This window comes from Elephantulus edwardii, unplaced genomic scaffold, assembly GCF_000299155.1.
Source record: "Elephantulus edwardii isolate Elephantulus edwardi_28Jun2011 unplaced genomic scaffold, EleEdw1.0 scaffold00073, whole genome shotgun sequence".
NCBI lineage: Eukaryota > Metazoa > Chordata > Mammalia > Macroscelidea > Macroscelididae > Elephantulus > Elephantulus edwardii.
In genome coordinates, this window is record NW_006399823.1 from 1,512,838 (window position 1) to 1,537,422 (window position 24,585).

Genomic DNA, 24,585 nt, shown 5'->3' on the forward strand with positions numbered 1-24,585 from the left:
ACATACATAAATGACCTAGGAGTACTACATCTTTTCCTTTGATTGGAAGGATTCTTTTTAAAAAGAAAAATAATGTTTCAGCATTACTTTTTGTTGAACAGTGATTGAATGTAAACATGGGATCATGTACATACATCCTTTGCTTACTTGATTTACAGTTAATCCTTTAAATCCCTTTTAGTCCATTGATTAACATTTAGATTCAATAACATTTAGAATAAATATTTTAAACCATATGGTTACTAGACATTTTCATTTTCTGTGACAGGATTCCTCATGTCCATAACATGTTGGTTGAGGCACTGCAGCTCACCCCCATTCTCAGAGTGGTCCGTCTCCATTAGTTGGACCCCTTGATTTCTACACTCTGCTGTGTTGGACGTCATGAGCATTGCAGTCCCTCTGGGAGTCACCACACCAGATACATCCTACTCAGATATGGCTGCTGGATCAGAGTAAGTGCTACTTACTAGACAGTAGGTACTATATCAGTTTGTTTGAAGACAACTTTCTTAATGGATGTCTGTTCAATATGTAATAATAAAGCCTAACCTACTGGAAATGATAAATGCCATTAGTCTTTTCCCACCAAGAAACTGAAACACAAAAGGAATTAGAATGGGGAAGAAAAGTGATTTGGGGGGGAGGACTTTCTGAGTAAATTATTAATAGGATTAAATCTACAAAGTATGATTTTATTTTTACTTGTTTTTAAAAGTGGAAAAAAGTGGGTGTCACTACCTGCTTCTGTAGTATTAATGATTATACTAAGGGAGAAAGATAAAGAATTTTGTTCTCGCCAACTGATTATTCTTGAAGGCCTCTTCCTATGTACTTCCCATTTTTATAAAGAGGCAGAAACTTGATGTGGGCAGGTTACTTAGACCTGCTAACATTTGGAGAAGAAAACATGGAGAGCTGTGTCATGTATTCTTTTATAATATTCCTTGCCTAGAAAGAGGACCTTCAAAATCAGAGGCACCAAAATATTTTTCCAGCTTAGAGCAGCTTTAGGAATTCAGAGTATGTTGGGGAAAATAAAGCCCAATCCCTAAAGTAGACTCAGTTATTAAAGATTTTAAATAACAATGAAGGTAGGCCTTCATTATACAATTTTACGTGTTATTCACAGTTTTAAAATTTTTAGCCTTTTGTATCCCTTCTCTTTTAAGTTGTCCGAGATTGCCCCTGCTCACAGATTCCCCTCTTGTCCTTTTACCTCCCTTGTACCCAATCTTCCTTGCTTACAGAAAGGAAGTGGAAGCCCCCTACCTTTCAAGACGAAGTGGCACTACACCAGGATGTGAAAGTCCAGCGAAAGAGACCCAAGGGGCCTAGGGGGCAGCACACCCCCAGAAGCCAAGTCTATTCCAGGCAGTACCAGGGATTAGGGTCTGGGCTGGAAAAATCCTGGTGTTTTGAATATGTTCAGGTCCAGTTCAGACTCTTGATCCCACAGCCACTTCTTGAGTGAGGTGGGTGTTGCTCTAATTCCCCTGTTTCTTTTGCCAGTTTCATAGCCCCTGAGAATTCTTTTCCCTTTAGTAAAGAAAAGCAGCTGCCAGAACTCTGGGTTCAACTGTATCCCATATCAGTAGTGGTTTTCTTCCTTAAAACTGAGATTATTCTTAAAAAGGCACCTAAAATAAGTTACCTGTTTACTGATAGTCTTTAAAAAGGAAGCTTAAAAATTAAACTACCCTAAAAAGTAGTATATTCTAGGGTAGTTTAGGGTAGAAAGCCATATTCAGGCTTACTCACATATAAAAAGGAAAAAGGAGGGTGGGGGCTAAGGGAATGGGGGGATTTGTCATTTTTCCAGGACTCCTCCCTTTTTTTTTTTTTTGCATGCCAGAGAGATTTTGTTAAGCCACAAGATCTAAGGCTTTGACTTTTAAAACCATTTCTCAACTAAAGTACTTAAAAATATCCTGCCTTCCTAGGTAGGCCAGTTAGATAGTATTTATATATTTTTACAAAATCAGTTACTAACCTTCTGTATGGATTAACTGTCTAGGCATACTGCATTTATATTTATGAGAAGTTTTAACAAATGTAAAACCAGTTAATTTTAGATCAGTAGATTGTTAAAAGGTCCACAGTAGTTACTCTTCTTGAAACTGGTATTTTCCCCAGGTTATAGAAATAACATTTTCTTAGGGAGACGAGAAAGAATTCTAATCTAAAAGTTTAGAGACAATACTTATATTAACTTACTTAGTTTAACTCCAGCATATCCTTAGTATTTCCTGAAACTGATTCATATTGTTAATATTACCCTGCATTATATTGTTGTTACTGAAATTTCTTAATGCTTCATCATACAATATACCACTTTTCTAGGTATCTAAAATTAGACCTGACATAAGGGCAACCTACACAGAGAAGTAAAAAGAATAGCAAACCCCACCCCTTACTTTATGTAATGTCAGATCTGATGGCAACATCACGCACTACATTTTTTTGGTATACATATAGGAAAACCCTTAATTGTGACAATGGAAGCAATTTTTTTTAATATTCAGAATTGTAGCATAATGGAATTTCAGGCATTTTCCACTGTGTAGTGTGGAAACTTAGAACACAGTTGATGGGGTATATCTATTGTAAAGCATGGTTTCTGTGTGATTCGACTATTGATACCTCAGATAAGGTGGGAAGATAAGCTACAATTACATTTGCAGGAGTGGTTGATTTAAAATGATGCAGTTATAACACTCCAAGTTTTTTATATGTATTTTAAGATTTAGATAAGGCTTCATCTTTATATCAAGTAATACTTCAGGAAGTCCTGTCATTAACTGTCAGTGTCTAGTTACTGTATTTTCTCAGTGATCAGTATGGCAGTTTTGTCAAAAGATATGAACAGAAAGTTTATAACATTTGGCATGCATGGCAGCATTTTAAATGCTGTGCTTGACTAGAAAGTGTTATGCAGTGTGATGGCCTGTTAACCTCCACAATATACATTTTATTTTTATTCCCTAGACTTGCACATGAAGTGCATGTGTTCATATTTACCCAGTTTTGGAGATGGGTAAGATACAACCAACATAGCTCCATCTCCATGGCCATCTTTAATTTCATGCAACTTTCTTTTCTCCTGTCCAAAAGAAAAAAGTCATTTTTAATAACAGCTTTCATGTTTCACTCCATGTGTTCAATGGTACAAGAGCTCCCATATCAAATATGTACAGCTCTGTAATACTTGTTAAATGTATGTAGTAAGTTAACAATGTGTGAAATTATTTTCTCTTAACTGTCCATCTAAAAACAAAATTCTACCTTCATTTTATTAATGCTTGTCTGCCTTTGGTTTCATTTAGGAAACCCCACCTGTTTCCTAATATTCAGAACTGTTTGCCTCTCAGTGAGCCATGTTCAGATCATCTTTTTCTCAAGAATACTGATCTGCATTCTTGATGTAACCTGCCCTGTCCACCACCACCTCCCCAGTTCCCATTTTGCAAACACTCTTAAGTAATAAAATGCATGCACTTCACTAACAGAGAATACTTTCCTGTGTCTAAAGTTCTTCTTCACCTAGAAATTACCTTTGCTGTTATTAATAAGATCCCTTTTCACAGTTTTGGAGCATTTAACTGGGTGAGTTGGATATATATCTCACAGCTTTCTTTTATCCCTCACTTCTCAAAGTAACATCAAACCACATTGAACTGTACATGTTATTCCTGCAAAATAGTGTATTTTGTATATACAGAAAAATATTTATTACTTGAAACAACCTTTATGCATAATTTGGTTCCCTAAAAACCTGTATCTGTTATTTGTTCCCTGAGGTTGAATTATTATATAGACCTTGGAATTTCTAGTATTGAAAATCTGTTCTGGTTAATTTAAATATTATTTAGCTCCACTAAGTTATATAATTGCGTGCTTAAAAAATATGTCCACATTCCCCAAAACACGTAGCAAGATAATCAGGATTGAATTTTTTCCCCCTCAGAAACTTTGTCTTTTGCCACTAAGCCTTTTCATTATTTAATAAAGGCTTATATTTTTGCTTTGATGTTTGGATATGTTCAAAATCCTTTATAGTAATAAATTATTTGAATGGTTTCTTTTCCCTCTTGGTGAGGATATAGAAAGTGAGCTAAGCTGCTCGCTAAGCCTGGTGACTAGAGTCTTTTAAAAAGTAGAACGTTCTCATAATTTCCAGAACAAGAGACACAATGGAAAGAGCATAGATTTTAGAATCAAGCAAATGTGGTTTTAAATACTAGCTTTTGTCAGTCTATGACCTTGAAGAAATCACTTAACCTCACAACCTCTGTTTCACCTTTTCTATTACAGTGCTGTTTACTTTGTTTAGTGGTGGCAAAAATTAAATGAATTCTGTATATAAAGCACCTGAGATAGTATAACATTCGTTGTAAAAAATGGAATTTGAGTACTATTGTTACTTGTCACCAGACCAACATAAATTCCAAGTGCAGTTTTAAAGTATAGTTGGTATTACCATGCAGGTGTTAAATATTTGTCCTTGATATGCTTGCATGTCATTGGTGGATGATAAATTATTACTCTTAATTTTTAAAAGGTATTTGGGGGTTCATCAAGATAAGAGGTGTAATAAATATAAGATGCCATTGTTTTTACCTGTACTTTCTTCAGGGTATCCTGTCTTGGTAGTGAATGGAAGAGGGCCTGGTCCCTGGGGCAGTACAGAAGGCACTTTCATCATCTCACTCACTGCAAATGTCATGTGAGGTTTCATGGAAGTATTAAGAGATCCAATTAAGAAGAATAGTTCTGAGTCTAAACCAGCCCAGAGTGGCTTCTCTAGGGGAAACTCCCCGCTCAGCTGGTACGTTTGTGTTTGTCATTAGGGACACCTTGTATCCCAGGTGCCTGCCTTGAGACATCTGCCTGTACTGGCTTTATGTCACACACAAATCCACATTTACTAGCACTTCTACTGTTTTTTATAGGTGTAGCTATGTTAATCAGATTGTTACACTGAGTTCCTTTTATTCTAGTAGCTGGTGGTTGTGGAAAAAGGAGGGCTTAAAATGGGAAGTGAAATATTAGTTGAGGGGAATATTAGGTGTTATGCTATCATGCATTGCTTTTCGCCTTTGTGCAGCCCTGAATCTGTGGAGGCTAGTCCAGCAGTTAATGAGAAGAGCGTGTATTCCACTCATAATTATGGGACCACTCAGAGGCATGGGTGTCGAGGATTGCCTTATGCTGTGAGTATGCATTTGTTTCTCTCCAGAACAGTGATCTTCCTGGAGTGTAATCCATTCTTATACATTGTGACTTTCTTGAAATGTTTATATGCAGCATGACGAAGTTGCCCCTTTTGCACTTCCCTGCCTCCAGCGGACGTCTAGCCCTGGATCATTGTTCTTGTTTTTATGTCCCAGTTGACCTTGGCATTTTGTTTTATCACTTTCCTGGTTGAAGCCAAAAACGAAGGGTACTACTTTCTTCTTTCTTTCCATATGTACCATACTTTAGGGGAGAGAGGGGCCAGTGTTTGGACACTGTTGATTTAAAAAATCTTATTTTCAGGATCATAATTACGGAGCCCCTCCTCCTCCGACACCTCCTGCTTCTCCCCCTGTCCAGACGATCATCCCTCGTTCTGACCTGAATGGCCTGCCGTCACCCGTAGAGGAACGCTGTGGAGACAGCCCGAACTCTGAAGGAGAGACTGTTCCTACCTGGTGTCCTTGTGGTCTTTCTCAGGATGGCTTCCTTCTCAACTGTGACAAGTGCAGGTAAGATCATGTTCCATCTAAATTCAAGCCTGGGTTGCTGGGATTTAGGGTTTCTTATTAGTGAGGAAAAGCTCAAAGTATTCTTTCTTGTGTTTGTTAATGTAGATGATTCCTTAGTGCTCCTTGGCTCGAATTCTCTGCACTAGGTGAGAATTGCTGACAACAAGGAATGAGAGATTGATGTTAAGCTATTCAGTTTGATATGAAATTTAATGTCCTGGCAACATTTGGTAGGTGGGAGGGAGGGGGTAGTATACGCAGAGACAGTTCTCCCATGTGTGCTGTGATATGCTGCATGCTGTTAGAAGGACTACTTTAAGTTTATTTTCCCTCTTTAGGGGAATGAGCAGGGGGAAGGTTATTAGACTTCATCGGCGGAAGCAGGACAACATATCAGGTGAGTGAAAGATGGGTTAGACCCATGTTTTGCGAAATATGTGTTTTTATGACTTTGAGTATTTATTTCTGGAATTTAATAGCCCACTGTCATTGAGTCAATTTCAAATCCTCAATATTTTAAAGAATAGATAGAGTAGAACTACTCCATGAAATTTCGAAGCTGTTTATCTTTAGAGAAGCAGTCTACCACATCTTTCTCCAATGGAGTAGCTGGTGGGTTGGAACTACTGACCATTCAGTTAGCATCTGAGCATTTATCCACTGTACCACTAAGACTCCTTCCTTACAAACCATCACCAGGGCTTTATATCAGAAGCATGGAAAGAAAGGAATTTTTTTAAGTCATTTTATAAGTACATAAGTACTTGTTTTCTACAGATGATAGAAACAGTATTAAAAATAATGTCTTACAAAGGGGTCAGATGGCTTAGAATGTGTTTATAAGGCTTACTAGTTCAATGTACTATGAACTAACGTTTTTTCAGGTGGGGATAGCAGTGCAACGGAAAGCTGGGATGAGGAGCTTTCTCCTTCCACTGTGTTGTACACTGCAACACAGCACACACCAACAAGCATCACCTTAACTGTAAATCGGGTTAGAAGAACCAAACCCAAGAAACGTAAAAAGAGTCCAGAGAAGGGTCGTGCAGCACCAAAGACCAAGAGGATCAAGGTAGAGAGGGTTAAAAATACCTTGAAGATAAAAATATATTTGTCTGATGTAGTCCAAATTTTGGGACAGCAGTACACCAATGTTATTTTAAGACATTTAGTCTAGATGTTTAAATGACCACTTTTACTCTAGTTCCAAAAATTTGCTAATACATGTTATGTGCATACACATAGTCCAACCTCCCTTCTGGTACATCACACAGTCACTCCCTACCTACACACACTTTGTTCTATTTTAACCTTAATCCCAGGTGTCAAATCTCAGGGCAGTGTGTCACAAATATATGTGCTACAGACTAGGCTTTTACTCCCCGTCGCTACTTAGCACTTCCTCACCCATAAAGTCTGAAACTCTTGTCCTAATTAAATGCCCACCTTATGTTAAGGGATTGATTGGTATTTTTGTTTTGTTGTGTTTTTTTCCTCTCTGCTTTTTTTTAAAAAAATCAGAAAACATCTCTTGAATGGTGTAGGCTTCCTCAGTGGTTGTGATCATTTTCCTATATTCTCACCCTGAAAGTCTCCAGGAGAAGACTCTTCTATTTTGTGTTCTGTTCTTCCCCATCACAGCAACTTTGTTGCTCTAGGTGACTTGCCCACCCCTTGCTAAGGGGATTGGTCTTTCTTTCTTTCTTAATTTCAAAAACTAGTAAATTCAAAACCTCACTTAGTGGTTTGTGTTTGTTTTGTTTTGTTTTTTATTTACTTTTTCTTTCCGTGTCAGAGTTGCATTGGATTGGAATGATGCATGTTCTTCCCTTTTAATTACATAGTGCCACAATCAAAACATTTTGGAATTGGTCTCATACTTTACTGGACTTGATACTCTGGATAAAAGTTTGGGGAGACCCATTATATCTGTTACCTAGGGAGAAGGGGATACACTAGTAACTAGTTCCTATCTTAGTTTTAGTCTCAGATAGGTACAACTGTTATTCTTGGTACCAAGTTTTGTTTTGTTCTACTTGTTTTCCTCTTTGGGATAGGCATTTCGAGAGGGATCCCGGAAGTCCTTGCGGATGAAGGTAAGGGGTAACCTTCCCTGATGCTGTGTTTTACTTCACTGTGATCTTGAATTTTGGTCTGCTGCTTTGCTGACGTTGATGGTCTAGGAATCTTGAACTCTGCTTTTCATTAGTTTGTAAGTGTTGCCATTCCATTTTCATGGAGCCTTTTTTGAAGTAGATTTTTCTTGGCCTTTTTCTGAAATATTTTCCTTTTCTGTAATCCGCTTTCGTTTATTAGTTTTCATTAGCTGCCTTTTTTGGTTGGCAAATGCTTTTTGCCAAACATAATGAGGCTGCTGTGTTCTGTCATTACAAATGGCCTTGAACTCAAGACTAAGGTTTTTCTGGTAATGCTTCAGGGTCTCTTGTGCACCTACCCTAGCACTGTGTGGGCTTTAATCACAAATTGAAAGGATGAAGTTCACTAGAGAATCTCTTATTACTGTGGCCTGTTTTTCCCTGGCATTTCTATTTGATTTAAATAACTAGAATGCTAGTGTGTTTCTTTTCTTCAGTTAACCAAAATAGTGGGCTTTAAGAGGCATGATTGTGGAGAAGTCAAAAGAATAGAGAAATTACCTATAGAGGTTTAAAGGCTACTTAAACCATGGAATAATTAAAAACTTTTTGCCTGAAGTAAATTTGATTATATTGTTACTTTCCTTGATGTTCATGTACTTGAATGTGTGTATTTGCACACTCTTATGTGCGCACACATACACATATCCCCCAAACTCCTGAATCATAGCTTATATGACTTCAAAGCATTTAATTAGGATTAAGTCTTTTCTTTTTATAAGTATTAATGTCCTTAAAAGTATAAATAGTATAAAGACAGTTACTTTCCTTTTGGTGCTTGTACAGCATAAGCATTACAATCTTATATGAACATATGTTTATTGTGATTTTATTCTTGTGGAGCACTAACAAGAAAGAGTCTTAAGTGTATGAGGGGCTCAGACAATCCTAATTTCAGCTTTAACCTCTCGTCTCTCTTGTCAGTCAGCTGTCTTAATCTCCATTAGTTCAAAACCTCTTTGGTGGCTATCAAGTGAATCCCAGAAAACGACACAAATTTTTATTATAATTTCAAGAAGTTTAGATGGGTTTTTTGGTTGTTGTTTTGTTTTTAACTTTTATTCTGCTCTCGGATTTTATGTTGAATTAGTAATTTTAGGCTCCTAATTAATTACTAGTGAGAATTAAAAAAAAATCTAGATGTGAATCATAGAGTGGAAAGAATAAATTATTTTGAGTTAATGATCATAAAGTGTTCTGTGCTGTAAACTTAATATTAAATCAGTGTATTCATCCTTTGCATTGTTGACATTTTAGAAGAGATAATCATTGTGGGGCTGGGGGAGGGGAGGCGAGTCTCTGTCCTGGCCTGCCCTGTGCATGCATTATCCAGGATATTCCCAGTACCCCAAGTTGCTACTCACTAGGTACCAGTCATCATACTGCCTGTTCTGTTATCTCCCCCCTACTCAAAGCTGTGACAATCAAAAATATCTAGATATTAACAGATATCCTCTAGAGTAAAAAACTGACCCAGGTTGAAAGCCACTGCTATAGAACCACTGGGGCATGGCTCCACTTTGGTGGAAAATGTGATAGCAAAGTACACTCAAGAGCAGAATTTAAGAACAGCAGTGTCCAGAATATGAAATTAAATGAGTAAACACATTTTTACTAAATTTCATAAACTCATAAATTGAGTGGTCAACACCTAAAAATATTGTTTCGGATTCATTGTCACCATTTTTATAAAATAACCCATGAGTCTCAGGTTTTGCAGTTATTTTTCTTTAACTGGTTCTGATACTGTAGCTACTTTGACTTTTAATGTTAGTATATGATAATATATTCTAAGTGTGTGTTTATTAGATCCATCATTATTATTATTGTTGTTGTTGAAAGTTTACAGTCATAGGGTTTCCATTCATTCATTGTTGCACTTTTCTCCCTGTCCACCCCTCCCTCCTAATTCACTCTTCTCTTTGAAATGTAAAAGAAGAACTCTTTCATTGTTATGCAATCCCTCCCCCTCCAAATCTTCTCCACTGTGCAGCCTTCATTCTGGATTCCTGTCATGACAGTAATACCCAATCATAGATCCCTTTTAAACTGTTCTCTCATTCATCTGTTTCAATACAATATATGTCTTCCCTTCCCTCCTTCTCTGTCTTCCCTCAACCCTCATGTCAGTCCTGTTCTACAACAGTAGCCCTATGCAATATTTGTCCTTTTCTGACTGAGATATTTCACTCAGCATAATGTCTTCTAGGGTCACCCATTTTGTATAATATTTCATGAGTTCCTTGTTTTTCAGTGCTACTTAGTCATTGTGTGACTGTACCAGAGCTTCTCTATCCATTTGTTTGTTGATAGATCTCTTTTTTGTTGTTCTGTCTTTTAGGATGTAGTGAGAAATGTGTTTTGGGTTTTGTGTGTGTGTGTGTGTTTTTGTTTTTGTTTTTGTTTTTGTTTTTGTTTTTTTTTCGAGAAAGAATGACAGACATCAGGGAGTCAGCTACAGTAATGTTAAAGCCATAAAGGAAGGAATTTGTTCTAAAAGACAGCTTTTTCTGTACTTTCCATTTCTGTTTATTAAATGTCTGCAAGTTTTAGTGTGGACATGGATTTTTCTACTGGTTTTAGTACTACGCAATCTTCGTTTTGCTTATTACTGTCACTTGGGGTTTTCTGGTGACACTTTAAGTCTTCAGTACTGCAAAGAAGAACGTGTCCACTTTGTGTCTCTGTAGCTCAAGCATTTACTGGTCTGTTGTTGAGGATGAAGTTGCTGAGATAAAATAACCTTTCCTAGTACTGTCAGTATAGAAAGTATTGTTCTAAGAAGTAGAGCAAATACCTCTCATCAGACATTTTCTACATTCTCCTACCATCCACCCACACATACTTCATTTCTTCAGAGCATTTACAGTCTGGCTCTTTAAATATCAAACAGAGAACTAGAAAGACATACTCCAAAATGTTAACATTTTCTGTGGATGATAAGCTTTGAAGTTATTACATTTTGTTTTATTAAATCATGGTTTGTTTAAGAATGGACACATATAGTAAAGGCAGCTTACAACTCAAAAAGAAAACCAGTCTTCTGAAGAATAACAATACATTTTAATGTCTCCACTGTTCTTTTTAATATTTTGTGGTAGTCTTCTGATGAGAATAATTGCTTTTTTTATCACTTAAAGTCATAAAATGACAAAGGTGGGGTGGTACTGTCATCTATATTTAACTTTTTATTAACAAGTTCAAGACTGGACATTGGTAACAACCAAATCACAGCCAAATCCCTAGAACGTCCCTTACTCTTATTTTCTACACAACTACCAAGTGAAGCCTACTTTACTCAGAAACTCAGCCTGATTTTTTTTTAGTCCTTATTTTTATGTATGGACTCTACTAACCTGCCTGAATTTTGTTCTCTACAGAATTCTCTCTCCGAAGCACAGAATTTAGATGAGAATACAACTGAGGGCTGGGAAAATCGGATAAGACTATGGACTGATCAGTATGAAGAAGCTTTTACTAATCAGTACAGTGCAGATGTACAAAACGCCCTTGAACAACATCTTCATTCTAGCAAGGAATTTGTGGGCAAACCTGCTATTTTAGACACTATTAATAAAACAGAATTGGCCTGTAATAATACAGTAATTGGTTCCCAAATGCAGGTAAGGATCAAAAAGGGTCAAAAGCTCTCTTTAAGTGGTGAAGATTTTAAGAAGATTTGGGCCCGGATTGGAATTAATTGGTTCTTTTAGATTGATAGTTTATTCAATTATAGATCATCTAATAAAGAGTGCATTTATATATTAACCTAGAAATGGTTTAAATATGTGCATGTGCACATGGGTATATTTCTGAATGCATAAAATTTTCATATAGCATAAATAAAAATAATAGGTGTCTAAATTTGTTTTTAATAACTATTTGTTGTTGACTCTTGGGGGATTCAATAAGTATAAGACCTCACGATACAACAGAATCACGCAGTTGCAATCCTTAGGGTTTTTATTGGCTAAATTGAGACATAGCTCAATAGACCTTTCTTCCTAATCTGTCTTCATCTAGAAGCTCCACTGGCAGGCTGCCCTTGAGGTCCAATGAGCAGGAATCAAACCTAGATTAACTAGAAAGTAATAATTCTATCAAGAGACATTTATTTATTTGCATGTGAAATCACTAAAATCTCTGTTGTATTTCTAGGAGCTTTCTGCCCATCTCGCTCTTTTTTCTGAGTTCACTAGATGGAGTATGTTTTATCCACTATTCAGAATTTCTGATCATAACAGCAAAGCAAATGAAACCTGAAAAATGTTGATGCCTTTTCCTCAAGTAGAAAATATTTTGTCTGCCTGGCTGCTGTTGCCATTTTCTAATGTTAGTACTCTGGTTTTATTTAGCTACAGCTAGGAAGAGTCACTCGTGTACAAAAGCACCGAAAGATCCTGAGGGCTGCAAGAGATTTGGCTTTGGACACTCTTATCATAGAGTATCGAGGGAAAGTCATGTTACGACAACAATTTGAGGTCAATGGGCATTTCTTCAAAAAGTAAGAACATTATTCATTGAACAGAGAGAGCCTAAATGAATCTGGCTTACTGTTATTGTAAAAAAATCATCCTGGTTAAGAGGATGTTCTTGAGAAAAAGATAACAGCTCAGATAAGTTAATGTCTATCAACTCTATATAGACAAATGAAAATAATCTTCAGATTGTTTAATGTATATAGCAGTCATGACTCCCAAGCCAAGCATTCCTTGCTATGTGCTTGTTTTAATCAAAAGCAGATAAACATGACGATTCCAAGTTGAGGTATTGCAAAGGATTGCTGTTTCTGTGACAGCATATGCTTTATATTTGGAGTCACGGGGTGGCCTTTTTATTTGTGTTTAAAATTAAAGGAATTTTAATTATATCCCTAGACCGTACCCCTTTGTGCTCTTCTACTCAAAATTCAATGGTGTAGAGATGTGTGTGGATGCTCGAACTTTTGGTAATGATGCTCGATTCATCAGAAGATCTTGTACACCAAATGCAGAGGTAAGTTTTTTATAGCAATGTCCTTTTAATGGAAACACCAAAGGACAAGCTTACCAAAAACTTCACTCAGTTGAAGGTCTGTCAGCTGATGATTATAATCTTCCATTGTTAGTGAATAAAAGTTAAAGTAATCCTTTTTTTCTAATTAGATGAGCAAAGAATGGGTTTTTATTGGCAAAAGAAAAAATAAAAAAGCAAGTTAACAAAGAGCTAACTTGGAGAGCTAGTCAGGATAAATCAGTGAGATTTTATTATAGAAATAACTGTATGGTAGATGTCATTGGGCCAAAACCATAAACTGACTGAAAAAGTTTCTATTTTAGATAATGTATAGTAAGAGATAGAACTAGAACTTTTGACTCAGTAGTGTAATAAGTGCAACCATGTAAGATTCAAAAAGAAGACCCATTGAGCTTTTCTTATAAACTATGTGGTTTTAATTCCTGGAGACAGGAGTAAAATCCAAAACACTGATTTGTGTCCCTCTGTTGTTAAATACCATCAAGTCAGAACTGACCTATAACTGCCCCTCCAGTGGGTTTTTAGAGAGAGGAGATTTACATGAGGAGATTGCCCATTTTCTTCTTGGAGCAGCTGGTGATTCTTTGGGCTGGCAGTGCAACTCCTTACCACTGACTAAGCCACCAGAGGTCCCTATTATGTCCCTCTTGGTAAAAATATTTTAGTCTAACTCATGAATGTCCTCATTCATCGCTCTCCTGCCTCCCCCACCACCCCTCCCCACTGTAGTTTCGGGTCTCAATTATAAGTCACCAGCCATAAACATTGTTCACACAGGTGAGGCACATGATTGCAGATGGAATGATTCACCTGTGTATCTATGCTGTATCTGCCATCACCAAGGATGCTGAAGTCACTATAGCATTTGATTATGAATACAGTAACTGGTAAGACTTCAGAATCCTTTCTGGATTGTCTGGTTTGCTATGTATGCTAACTATTCAAGTCTATTAAGTTTACTCTTATTTCTTGCTTTTCCCTTTCTTTCCTTAGTATTTTCACAGTGCATTTTCTGTTTAAAAATTGTAGCAGGAAAAACAATCTTCATTTTGAAAACAAAATTAAAAAGATGGGTATTCAGTGGTACTACTTGGAAGTCACCTAATGTTTTGACTCATGCCTCCATGGCAAGAATAGTCAAAGAAGCATCTTTTTATACACAGAATACTAGTGCCACTGGGGCCATACAGAGTGAGAATTTAAGGATTCTTTCTCTTAGATAGTGCAGTCTGCCTGCATGTCACTACAGAGAAAAACAAGTCAAATGTGAACATAACAGTACATTTTATAAAATCAGTGCTTTCTCCTGTGGTCTTCAGGCAAAAAAAGATTATGTGGTAAAGTGATGTTTGGCCCAGGAACAAGAAGAAAAGATGTTCATAATGAATAGAGAATCAGGTGAAAGTGGACTAAAAATAAATGAAGCTCTTCACCGATTCATAGCGTACTAAACAGTATGAAGGGAGTTCTGGTGGCTTAGTAGAAGTTGTGCTGCCAACCCAAAGCCATGCATTTCAAATCCACTAGCAGTTCTGTGGAATAGCTAATCCTCCCATATGATTTATAGTGTCTAAAAACCTGCTGAAGAAGGGTCTAAACAAATCAGATTGAAAACAGGAGACTTGAATTTGTTAAGGAATTTCATTCCTTTCTCCTTGGCCATCTGAGTTATGTTTCTGTAACAGAGTATTGAACGCCTTTTGGAGAGTTTAATTTATCTTAGTTTAATTTAATGTCTTAGTTTAATTTATCTAAAAATAATACTCGAGGAAATTATTGTACTAACATTTCAAGAGAATGGAGAATAGAACTGATTTTTATTGACACTGAAGGCAAACATTTTTGGTTATTTCTTTGGAGCAGTAATTATAAAGTGGACTGTGCATGTCACAAGGGGAACCGGAATTGCCCTATACAGAAGAGGAATCCCAATGCTGCAGAACCGCCACTTCCACCTCCTCAAAGCCTGCCCACCCTTGGAGCAGAAACCAGGCGTAGGAAAGCACGACGGAAAGAGCTAGAGATGGAACAGAAGAATGAGACTCCAGAGAATAATAACCAGCAACCAGAAGTTTCAGAAAAAGTCAGTGTATGCAGTGATCATGAGGTAATCAAGCCTGGTCGGATGTTACTATCGTAAAATAGATCCTCTGCAAGTGAAGAGTTCACAGATTGCCACTGTTGTTTTCTAGTAATACTTAATCCCCTTTTAAATCAAGGTGAGGGTGAGTCCATTTTTATTTTACATTATATATTAATAACATCTCTTCAGTTCTTTTCCAGGTTCCTACACGTAGACAGGGGGGGGGTGTGTGTCATGCTCATTATATTAGTGACACCATAAAACACTAGAAATTGTTTCTAAAGAGTTTTAGACTTCTATTCCAATCTCCTAGAAACTGAATTTATGATTATATTATTATTAAATTACTAAATATTATCTCTGTCTTAAAGGAAACAAACAACCCAGAAGAAAAACCAGAAGAGAAAGAAGAGGTGGTAGATGACCAGGAGAACTCACCTCATAGTAGAAGGGTGGGTACCTTCTAATGTCCTTTTTCTAATTTCTGCCCTAGTGGCACAGTGTATAAGCATTTGGATACTAACTGAAAACAAAACAGTTCTAACCCATCAGCCAGTCATGGGAAAAATATAGTGACTTTCTGCTTCCTTAAAGATTCCAGCCTTGGGAACCCTATAGGGCAGTTCTACTTTCTCCTGTAGACTCACTGAGTTGGAACCAAGCCCTGTGCTCCTGAGTTTTTATCATCTCATTTCCTTGATGACATATACTATCCTCCTGTAGTTTACATTTTGGACTTTTTCTGGAAGTTAACCTTCATTATATTTTATTTTTTCAAGTAAACAGATTCAAAGTAGTTTTATTTAACAACTATTAATTGATGAAGTTATTAATGAGAATATCTCCTAGACTCCTGCTAATGATAAGATTTCCAAAATATTGACTGATGCACAATACACATACATAAGCCTATAATACCAGCAGTTACAAACCTTAATCAACAAGCAGATAAATAGGTAAGTTAGTATCTATGGTAAATCTATCTATTTAATGCAGATCCAGTCTGAGACAAAACTAGATAAATATCTTAAGACCAAATATGCTGGAAGAATACATTTGTTGGTCCTAGAACCTTGAGACTAGAGTCTCTGGAGGGCATGCAGATCAGTTTTTCATAATGTAATCTGCAAAGACTTATTCTCATCCTGCCTTGGTGAGTAGCATCTCAGGTTTGCAAGCTTACGCTGAAGCCATCTGAAGTGCAGCTGTTCATCTCCTGTCCAGAATGAAAGAAGAGCGGGAAAAGCAGACATGTATAAAATGAGTTAGGACAAAGGACTAATGGACCACTTGAACTGTAACTTCAGCACCATATAGTTCTGAGACCAAAAATAACACCACTGACCTTTTTTTTTTACCACTGACCTTTCTAAAAGATGTCACAATAGATTATTTTTGATTGGGAGAAATGTAGAACAAAACCATAAAAAAGGACATTTTTTTTTAAGTAATTTTTTTTTTTAATTGTGTGTGTGTGTGTGTACCGTCAAATCAGATCTGACTGGTACAGGAGGAGATTGTTCCTCCTTCTCCAGCAGAGCATCTGGTAAAAAAGGCCATTTTTACTGGTCTAACAGAGGTTGGTGGACCTCTCGAGACGTTGGGTATTAATCACTCTCTGAACATGGAACAAAAGTTGATTCTCGTGGCTTAACCTTTAGTCAAACAGTAGGCAAGTCTGAGGTGACTTGTGACTCCTGGGAGGTGCAGACTACATAGAATAACCAACCGTCTAAGGTCACAAATGAGGCTCAGAAGACAATAGAGGATATGATAGAATGCTAAATGGAAATTAAAAGAAGAAATGGGAAGAATGTAATCACATTGTGGCTGTTAAGTATAGAAAAAAAAATATTTGAATGGGAAACATCGACTTTGTTGACTTTCACTCAAATCACAATTAAAATATGTATGTACATGTATATAGATAATGTGTTCAGCTGGCTTTGCACTGGCTTTGAAATTTGCTAAATGTGTGTGAATGTTGACATTTTTAAAAACGTTCTGTGAAGAACTAAAAAATTCTTTTATGGTGAGACTGACCAATCGACCAATCATGTTATTTTTGTTCTTGAAAAGAGTTTTTTTGTTTTTTGTGGTGTTGTTTTTTGTTTTTTGTTTTTTGTGTTTTTTTTTTTGAGAGAGAGAGAGAAGTTCATGGAAAATCCAGTTGGTTATTTTACAATTTTGATAATGCTGAGAAAAATGAGTGTAGTGACTTGACTTTTTATTAAAAAAAAAAATTCAAAATAGTTAACCTCTTTTTGAAAAGTTCATACCTAGCTTTGCCTTTCTTTATATCTGTTTCCTCAGTTACCTAATATTTGAAGTAATTTTGTTATTTTTATCTTTACTATTTTCCCAGTATGCTTAGATGTATAAAATATGACTTATGGGTAGTGAACTGAGTTTTATAGAAATTTGTTAAGACCTTTTTTTAAAAAAAAAAAGCTGTTAATTCCCTTTTTGGCTGAGGCTTCTTTTTATCCAAGTTAGTTCTTTTTTTTTTTTTTTTTCCTTTTTTTTTTCTTTTAGAGGCTATGTTTCTTGTTGTTTACCATCGAGTTGATTGCAACTCTTAGCACTCCTATGTGACAGAGTACAAGGTGATGACAAACCGTCTACAACTCATAGTGAACCTTTGAACGGAAGATCTCAGCCTTTCCCTATCCTGTGCCGTCCTCACCATCTTTGATATAGTCAAGTCCATTGTTATTGTCACTGTGTTAGTTCATCTTGTTGAGGGTCTTCTGCTCTTTCACTGACTTGCCACTTTTCCATAGACTGACTTCTCTTGACAAAATGCCCCAAGTATGTGAAATAAAGTTTTACTATCCTTCCTCCATAGAGCACCTCACCCTTGTGGAGCACCCTGGTTGTACGCCTTCCAAGACAGATTTGTTTATTCTTCTGACAGAGTAGAATTGCACAGATGGTTTTCTTGGCTGTAATCTTTAAAACACAGATCACCAGATATTTTCCCTGTGACGCTTCAGCTTAGATCAAACTGACAGTCTTTTAGTTAGCACCTGAGCACTTAACTCTTTGGACATCAGATCTCCTAACATTCTTAGCTAAAGAAACATTCTGTTTCTTTCTAGACCCGAGAAGATAGGAAGGTTGAAGCCATCGTTCATGCTTTTGAAAACTTAGAGAAAAGAAAGAAGCGACGGGATCAGTCCGTGGAGCAAAGCAACTCTGACATAGAGAATATTGCTACCACCTCTGAGTCTCCTGTTGTAGATGAGACTAAAACGGAAGCTGTTGAATCTGAAGTCAGCAACCCTGCTTCAAGTGTTCCTGTCCCAAACATCCCACAGAGTGTTGGTGTGAACACCCGGAGATCTTCCCAAGCAGGGGTAAGAAATGAAGATTTTGCATGTAGGCACCCTTACCTTTGCTAGTGTCTGTTGTTGTTGTTGTGTATTGTCATGTAGACACGTAACAAGACTCTTCATCAGTAAAATGCATGGGAGAAAATTGCCCATCTTTCTCCCATGGAACACTGGGTGGGTTTGAACCATGTGCCTTTAGTTTGGCAGCACAACTCTTTACCACTAAGCCACCAGTGCTTCCTAGTGTAATTCTTTAGGTATGATTAAAGTGGATATTTTTCCACTTTGTCTCATATCACACTAAGTAAAGATGTATATGTATTTAGAGATTTTTTCCCAGTAGTTGAACTGGTGGGATTCAGGGTGCTACCTCGACTAGATACCATCAAATTAGAACCTAACTTGGTGGTCTGTTCATAGAGATCATTTGCTTTCTCTCATGGACTTCCTGGGGATAGCACAGCTACATGCTCGTCTTTCATAGGATTATTAGGATTATCTGGATACACTCACCTTTCTTTCTCTTACCCTCTCTGTTAATCCAAGCCTGAAGCTAATATCTTAAATACCTGGAAACAGCAAACAAACTCATTTCTGTGTTCTCTTCCCTGCTAAGTACTCTAGAAACTAGATGGCTGCCTCCAAGCTAACTTTGGCCTATTTTATGGATGCCTATTAGAAACAGAAATAACCAGAGATCAATTATCTATCTAGAAAAATTCCCAATATGTGAAATAAAATTTAAAAAAAAAAAAAGAAACAGAAATAACCAACCCTGTTTTCTACAGTTTTAGCTAACTTACTGTCTGAATTTCTATACTTAAAGAAATATATTTTCATTTACTGTTTCTAGATCCCTACCTTTTTCTCCTGTAGACACTTGGGCTGCTTGTAGTATATTAGGAAATGGCTAGAACATTTGCTGATAAGAAATTTTTGGTAAGATCTTGACCCTTTTGTTTTTCCAGGATGTCGTCGTTGAAAAACCAGTTCCTAAACCACCTCCAGCAAAGCCTTCTCGGCCCCGACCGAAGAGCCGAATTTCTCGGTACAGGACAAGTTCAGCCCAAAGACTAAAGCGTCAGAAACAGGCCATTGCACAGCAAGCAGAGTTGTCGCAAACTGCCCTTGACGAAGGTGGAAATAACAGCTTGGTAACGCCTACTGAAGCTGGAAATGTAGACAGTTTAGGAGAAAGCAGGCAATTAACAGGGTCTGACCCAGCAATAGTACCAATTACTGGAGTCCATGTGAACCGCGCTACATCTAAGTACCCGAAAACCAAAAAGGTAACATATCTTTATGAGGCAGTTCTAGTGATGAATGTATCTTATGTAAGTGTGAGAGTCTATAATCTCTACAAGTTTAGGTTAGGGCGGGGCAGCTGTGTATTATGAAATTAAAAATTCTACGTAAATTCTCTCATGAAGAGGACTGTGGCCATCCTACCTTTCTCTTGTTCTCTTCGTTTTACACAAAGCCTAAGTATTCCCTAAAGCAGAAATTCTTTTCCAAGTGGGCATGGAGAGGGTGAAGATAATATATATCCTTGTGTTCTGAATGCATAGTTGATAAATCGCTGTAGCTGCCATATTTCTGCCTTAGTTTCTAGATGAAATTTTTCTTGTGAGCTGCATTATTGCACAGTTTTTAGATCTACAGTGTCAACTAATAATACCACTTTCTTTCTCTTTCACTGTAGTATCTAGTTACAGAATGGTTGAATGACAAAGCAGAGAAGCAAGAGTGCCCTGTTGAGTGTCCATTACGTATCACCACGGACCCAACTGTACTAGCAACGACTCTGAATATGTTACCTGGTCTTATCCATTCCCCATTAATTTGCACCACTCCCAAACACTACATTCGCTTTGGTTCACCCTTTACCCCTGAGAGGCGCCGAAGGCCCCTTCTCCCTGATGGCACATTCAGCTCCTGTAAGAAGGTATGTCTGTGTTTATGGTTTTTTTCATGCAGGATGCCTGTAGTTCTGCATCTATCCCACTCTCTCTAGGTATCCATTGTCTGTTTATGTGAGTGTATAATGAGTTAGTTTAACAATGAATACTGCTACATCAAGTGTCAGTGGGACTAAGGTGGACTGCATACTGTTTTCTTGGTACTCCATTACTCATTCGAATTTATGAATGTGCCTAACAGTTGATGGCTCAGTAGGGAGGAATGTTTCTGTGTGTTTTCTTGTGGTATGGGTTAAAATGTCCTTTCGTGATTGTTGTATGCGATTGGGCCCTAGGTACTCTACAGTACTGTTGCAAACATTTAAAATTATTGAGTCATATTTTGAATTCATTTAATCAGTATAATGATTTGACAGCCGTAAAAGAAAAATTCTAATTGTAATTGATCAAATAATAACAAGTTGGATTGTTTATTCCCTAGTAGATATGGAACCTACAATAAAAGACTCTTTGCCTCTCTCTCTTCTCTCTAGTTTTTTGATCTAGTGGCAGTAGTGTTTGGTGGTTGTTTTATTATGGAATACCCTCTCTTAATTCGCTGAAGCTGTACATATTTTCCAATGGAGTCTCTCAGGAATAGATCACTCCCTCAGCCCTATAATGTCGTTTCCTTGTTTCTAGAAGTAAGGACAACCTTTCATTTGGTCTTCCTTTGAGATAGAGTCTGTTCCCTGGAACACCCTTTTCTCTTATCCTCAGATCTGGATTCAGGCTGCCTTCCTCAGTGTCTGCCTTTGCCCTCCTCCACTGGCATCACGTACATGAGGATGCTGCATGTAGATTATTTGATGTGATGAAGTCTCCAACTCCAGGCAGGTCTTCCCTGACTCCTCCAAACTTAAAACTTTTCTCTTTACCCAAGAACAGAACTTAATTCTGGGGGTAGGGGGTGGTGGAAGATGAGCTAGGTGGTGTGGGATATGTATGGAGGGAGGAGGGCCACAGGGTTCTGTGCAAAAGGGAAAAAACACTATTGCTAAATGAGCATCACACACTGTTGAGATCTTTTCCTAATTGTTTAAGTATCTGAGTCACTTACTGGTTTATTATTTGGGGGACGTTCCCAAGTAGGGGGGGTGGGAAACTCTTTAAAGAGAAATTTGACCATGTGATCCTTACCATCAGGGTTCATGATAAAGTAATTTGATTAGTAATGGAAATACAAACAATGGCAAATTTCTTTTTTAAAAGACACTAATAATACTACAAAAGTTCAAAAGCTGTTTGATTAGGGCATACTTCTTATACCAGGCTAGTGAAACTTAATTTATTTTTTTTTTTTTATGATTATCTGGGCAGGAGCAAAGTATCTGCCTTGTAATAAAAATTACGATTAACCTTTAGTAATACCTATGTTAACTCTGGTGGTGATTTGAATCATTCTATGTGTAGCATTGTTCTCATGAAGAGTAACAGCTCAAAATCTTACCTATATTGTGAGAGTTGTGTTGACTGGTTGAGAATATTGATCTTTATTCTAAAGGAGGAGCAAATTGAGAGATGGCTTAACTAATATATGTGAAAGAAACTTTTCTTTTTTGTCTTTGCCTAGACAGGTAGATTTGTGATAATGGTGTGGCCTAGCATCTTGAAATGCTTTCTTAATTTTTATGCTATAGTACAAATTTTCTGTTCCATCTTTTCCAACTGTTTACTACCTGTATGTTTTTTAAAAACAAACAAAACAAAAAACACCAGTATTTATGAGCATAACTTCAGATGGATAGGGTAGAAAATCCATTTCTTAGAGCTCTTTTTACCTGACTATGGTTTAGGACTTTTGTCTGTAGGTCATCTTCACATCTGTTTTATTCAGTAAACATATCTGATCATCCTTGTTTGAAGCACTTTTATCTGTATGTATCATAATAATTCTTAATGAAGTTTCTGATTATGTACACTGAAATGTCATTGAAAGATTGCTTTCTGTAAACTGAGGATTTGTTTTTAAATTTATGTTTAAACCTGAATTGTTTAAGTTGCTGCTTTAATATGTGCTATGAACATATCAAATTATAAAACAAAAATGTCACTTTTTACGGGGCAAAATCACTTGAAATTAGGATTTATAACTCGGCACTGTTCTGCATAGAAATGGGAAAAGAGTTTAGATTGAAAAGAATTTATCTCATGCAGTATCTGAGAATGTTTAATTAAACAAAATTGTGAATTCTAAAAATCTCAGTAAAGAATGTTAAGTGAAATAGATAGGTGGAGAAAAACCATCATCCTGGAATTAGTTAAAACTGTGTTTCTACTAATTATCTGATTATAAAATGTAAAGGCTTCATAAATTAAAAACTGTATAAGGCAATTTATAGTTACAACTGTATATCTGCATTTTGTGGTAACAAATGAGCATTTTATTGAGTATTTGGCACAAGATTTGATGAATAGCTCATGGAGTTTCTAAATTAAATTGAATCATAGTTCCTAAAAACATATTGTTTATTTTGCTGAGTTTTCTTTTGGTTCTAACTCTAGAAAAGTGTGGGATATTTTCTCTACTAGGTTTCTTAGTAAGGCAATCAGGAAACGCTGCTTTTGCTTTGCTTTTTTTTTCATTTAGTGTATACTAAAGGATTATTTGTGTTTATCACGGTTCATGTCTTTGAAATTTAGTTAATAAATCCTCACTGAATATCTGTTATGTGACCTTTGGCCTTTTCCCCCCATTTATCCTTCATGACAACTCTGTCACATTGAGGTTGTCAGTCTTGATTTTTCACATCAAAGAGTTAAAGCTCAACAAAGTTAGATAACTTGCCCCAAAGTGAGACAACTTCTGAGTGACACAGGTTTCAGTCCAGGGCTTTTGGGACTGAAAGCTTATTTCTTTATTCTTCCCTGCTAATAATGAAACTTTTCCAACAGTATTTCTCTCATGCTCTGACCCTTCTGAAAACTTGTTTGCACTTCAGTACAGTTTCTGAGGAAGAAGAATTGTTTTCATAAATTTTTAACAACTATAGGGAAAGAATCAAAATAGAGACATAATTCTCTAGAATTAGGATAGGGATAAATAGGAAAGGCTTGAGGCAGGGAGGTCTGACATTAATTTGTTATTCATAGGAGTGATTGGAATTTGCTCAATATAAAGAAATGTTCGTGTTTTGTTTTTATGAGCCTTGAAATACTGTGGAAACAGAACTAGGGTGAATGAATTTAACTTGGGTTTCCTTTGTTTGGCCCTAACATCTAACCAACCCTGGAAGTATCACATTACTTTAGAAGGTTTCTCTTCTGGTTTTATGTTCTTTATTGTAGTTGTGAGAGCCAGAATAGAGATATTATCTGTGCATTGGCAATAAGAGAAACTAACTTCTCTTGGAGCAAAGCATGGTGATCCCAAAAGAGTTCTGCCATCTACACTGAAAAGAAAACTTTATATTAAAGATGCCTGTTACAAGGGTTTTTTATTCACTTGTCTCCTTGGACCTGATTTTTCTCAGTTGAGTGCTTTGGACAAAATGATCTATGAAGGTCCCTTCCAAATTGTAACAATCTGTGATTTTGGTGGTTCATCTTCACATCAGTATTTAAGTTTCTTGGTCTTGTTTTGGCTTTTCAGAGAATTGATTATGCCTTAAAACATTGATGTGATTGAAATCACTCTTGAAATCTTTTTATATATGTTCATTCATTTTTTTTAACATCTCAGGTTTACAATTGTACTTTGATTTGACAGTCACATTGACGTTTATGGGATAGTAAACATTTTCTTGGATATCATTTCCCCCCCTTTTTCTGAATTTTATTGAGTTGGTTTTATTTCACAATTTCTATGTATACATTTCAGTCATACAACCAGTCGCACTCTCCTTTTCTGAATTGTTCCTTTTAATGGATTATTTACATTTCTAAAGAATAGTCTAACAGAATTGATCACTTTGATGAAGATAATTTTTGCTTCCCTGCCATGTTTGTTCTCTAAAGGTATAATAATTCACCTTTGCTCTTCTGCTCTGGGAGAGATCTGACCCAGAAATTGCTCTTTTTAAAAAACTGATCTGTCTGTTGTCGGGACAGGAAAACCATAGAGTGGTAAGAACCTACAACTGGATCTTCAGAGAAAGCAGTACAGATACAGAAATGTTCTCCCTCCCTCGGGATGCTTAGCTTAAGTATCCTCATAGCCTTGGTAGTCTTCCTTTCTGGCCTAAATTTATGTCTCCTCAGTTTAGATCAATTTTTCATCAATACTCACATTCATGAACTCTTTATTTGCTTTTCCTCCTTACTAATTTCTGTAAAAGGTCCGTCTTATGA

The 24,585-nt window shown here is 36.7% G+C and overlaps 1 protein-coding gene across 2 annotated transcripts in view; it reads left to right on the top strand.

The window, feature by feature from the left end:
• Positions 1 to 384: 384 nt before the first annotated feature.
• SETD5 (SET domain containing 5) overlaps positions 385 to 24,585 on the top strand; it is a 51,127-nt gene continuing 26,926 nt past the window's right edge. The window contains exons 1-15 of one of the 2 annotated variants that reach the window (XM_006888904.1): positions 1,374 to 1,475; positions 5,108 to 5,213; positions 5,596 to 5,747; positions 6,086 to 6,144; positions 6,632 to 6,819; positions 7,805 to 7,843; positions 11,284 to 11,526; positions 12,259 to 12,407; positions 12,781 to 12,898; positions 13,697 to 13,806; positions 14,783 to 15,026; positions 15,374 to 15,454; positions 18,104 to 18,361; positions 19,306 to 19,626; positions 20,040 to 20,282. In XM_006888904.1, coding sequence (XP_006888966.1) covers positions 6,090 to 6,144; positions 6,632 to 6,819; positions 7,805 to 7,843; positions 11,284 to 11,526; positions 12,259 to 12,407; positions 12,781 to 12,898; positions 13,697 to 13,806; positions 14,783 to 15,026; positions 15,374 to 15,454; positions 18,104 to 18,361; positions 19,306 to 19,626; positions 20,040 to 20,282 — 2,049 coding nt within the window. In that variant the 5' untranslated portion in view covers positions 1,374 to 1,475; positions 5,108 to 5,213; positions 5,596 to 5,747; positions 6,086 to 6,089. Of the gene's footprint in view, positions 456 to 1,373; positions 1,476 to 5,107; positions 5,214 to 5,538; positions 5,748 to 6,085; positions 6,145 to 6,631; positions 6,820 to 7,804; positions 7,844 to 11,283; positions 11,527 to 12,258; positions 12,408 to 12,780; positions 12,899 to 13,696; positions 13,807 to 14,782; positions 15,027 to 15,373; positions 15,455 to 18,103; positions 18,362 to 19,305; positions 19,627 to 20,039; positions 20,283 to 24,585 lie in introns of those variants that run through there. The other variant, XM_006888903.1, reaches the window with a different exon arrangement.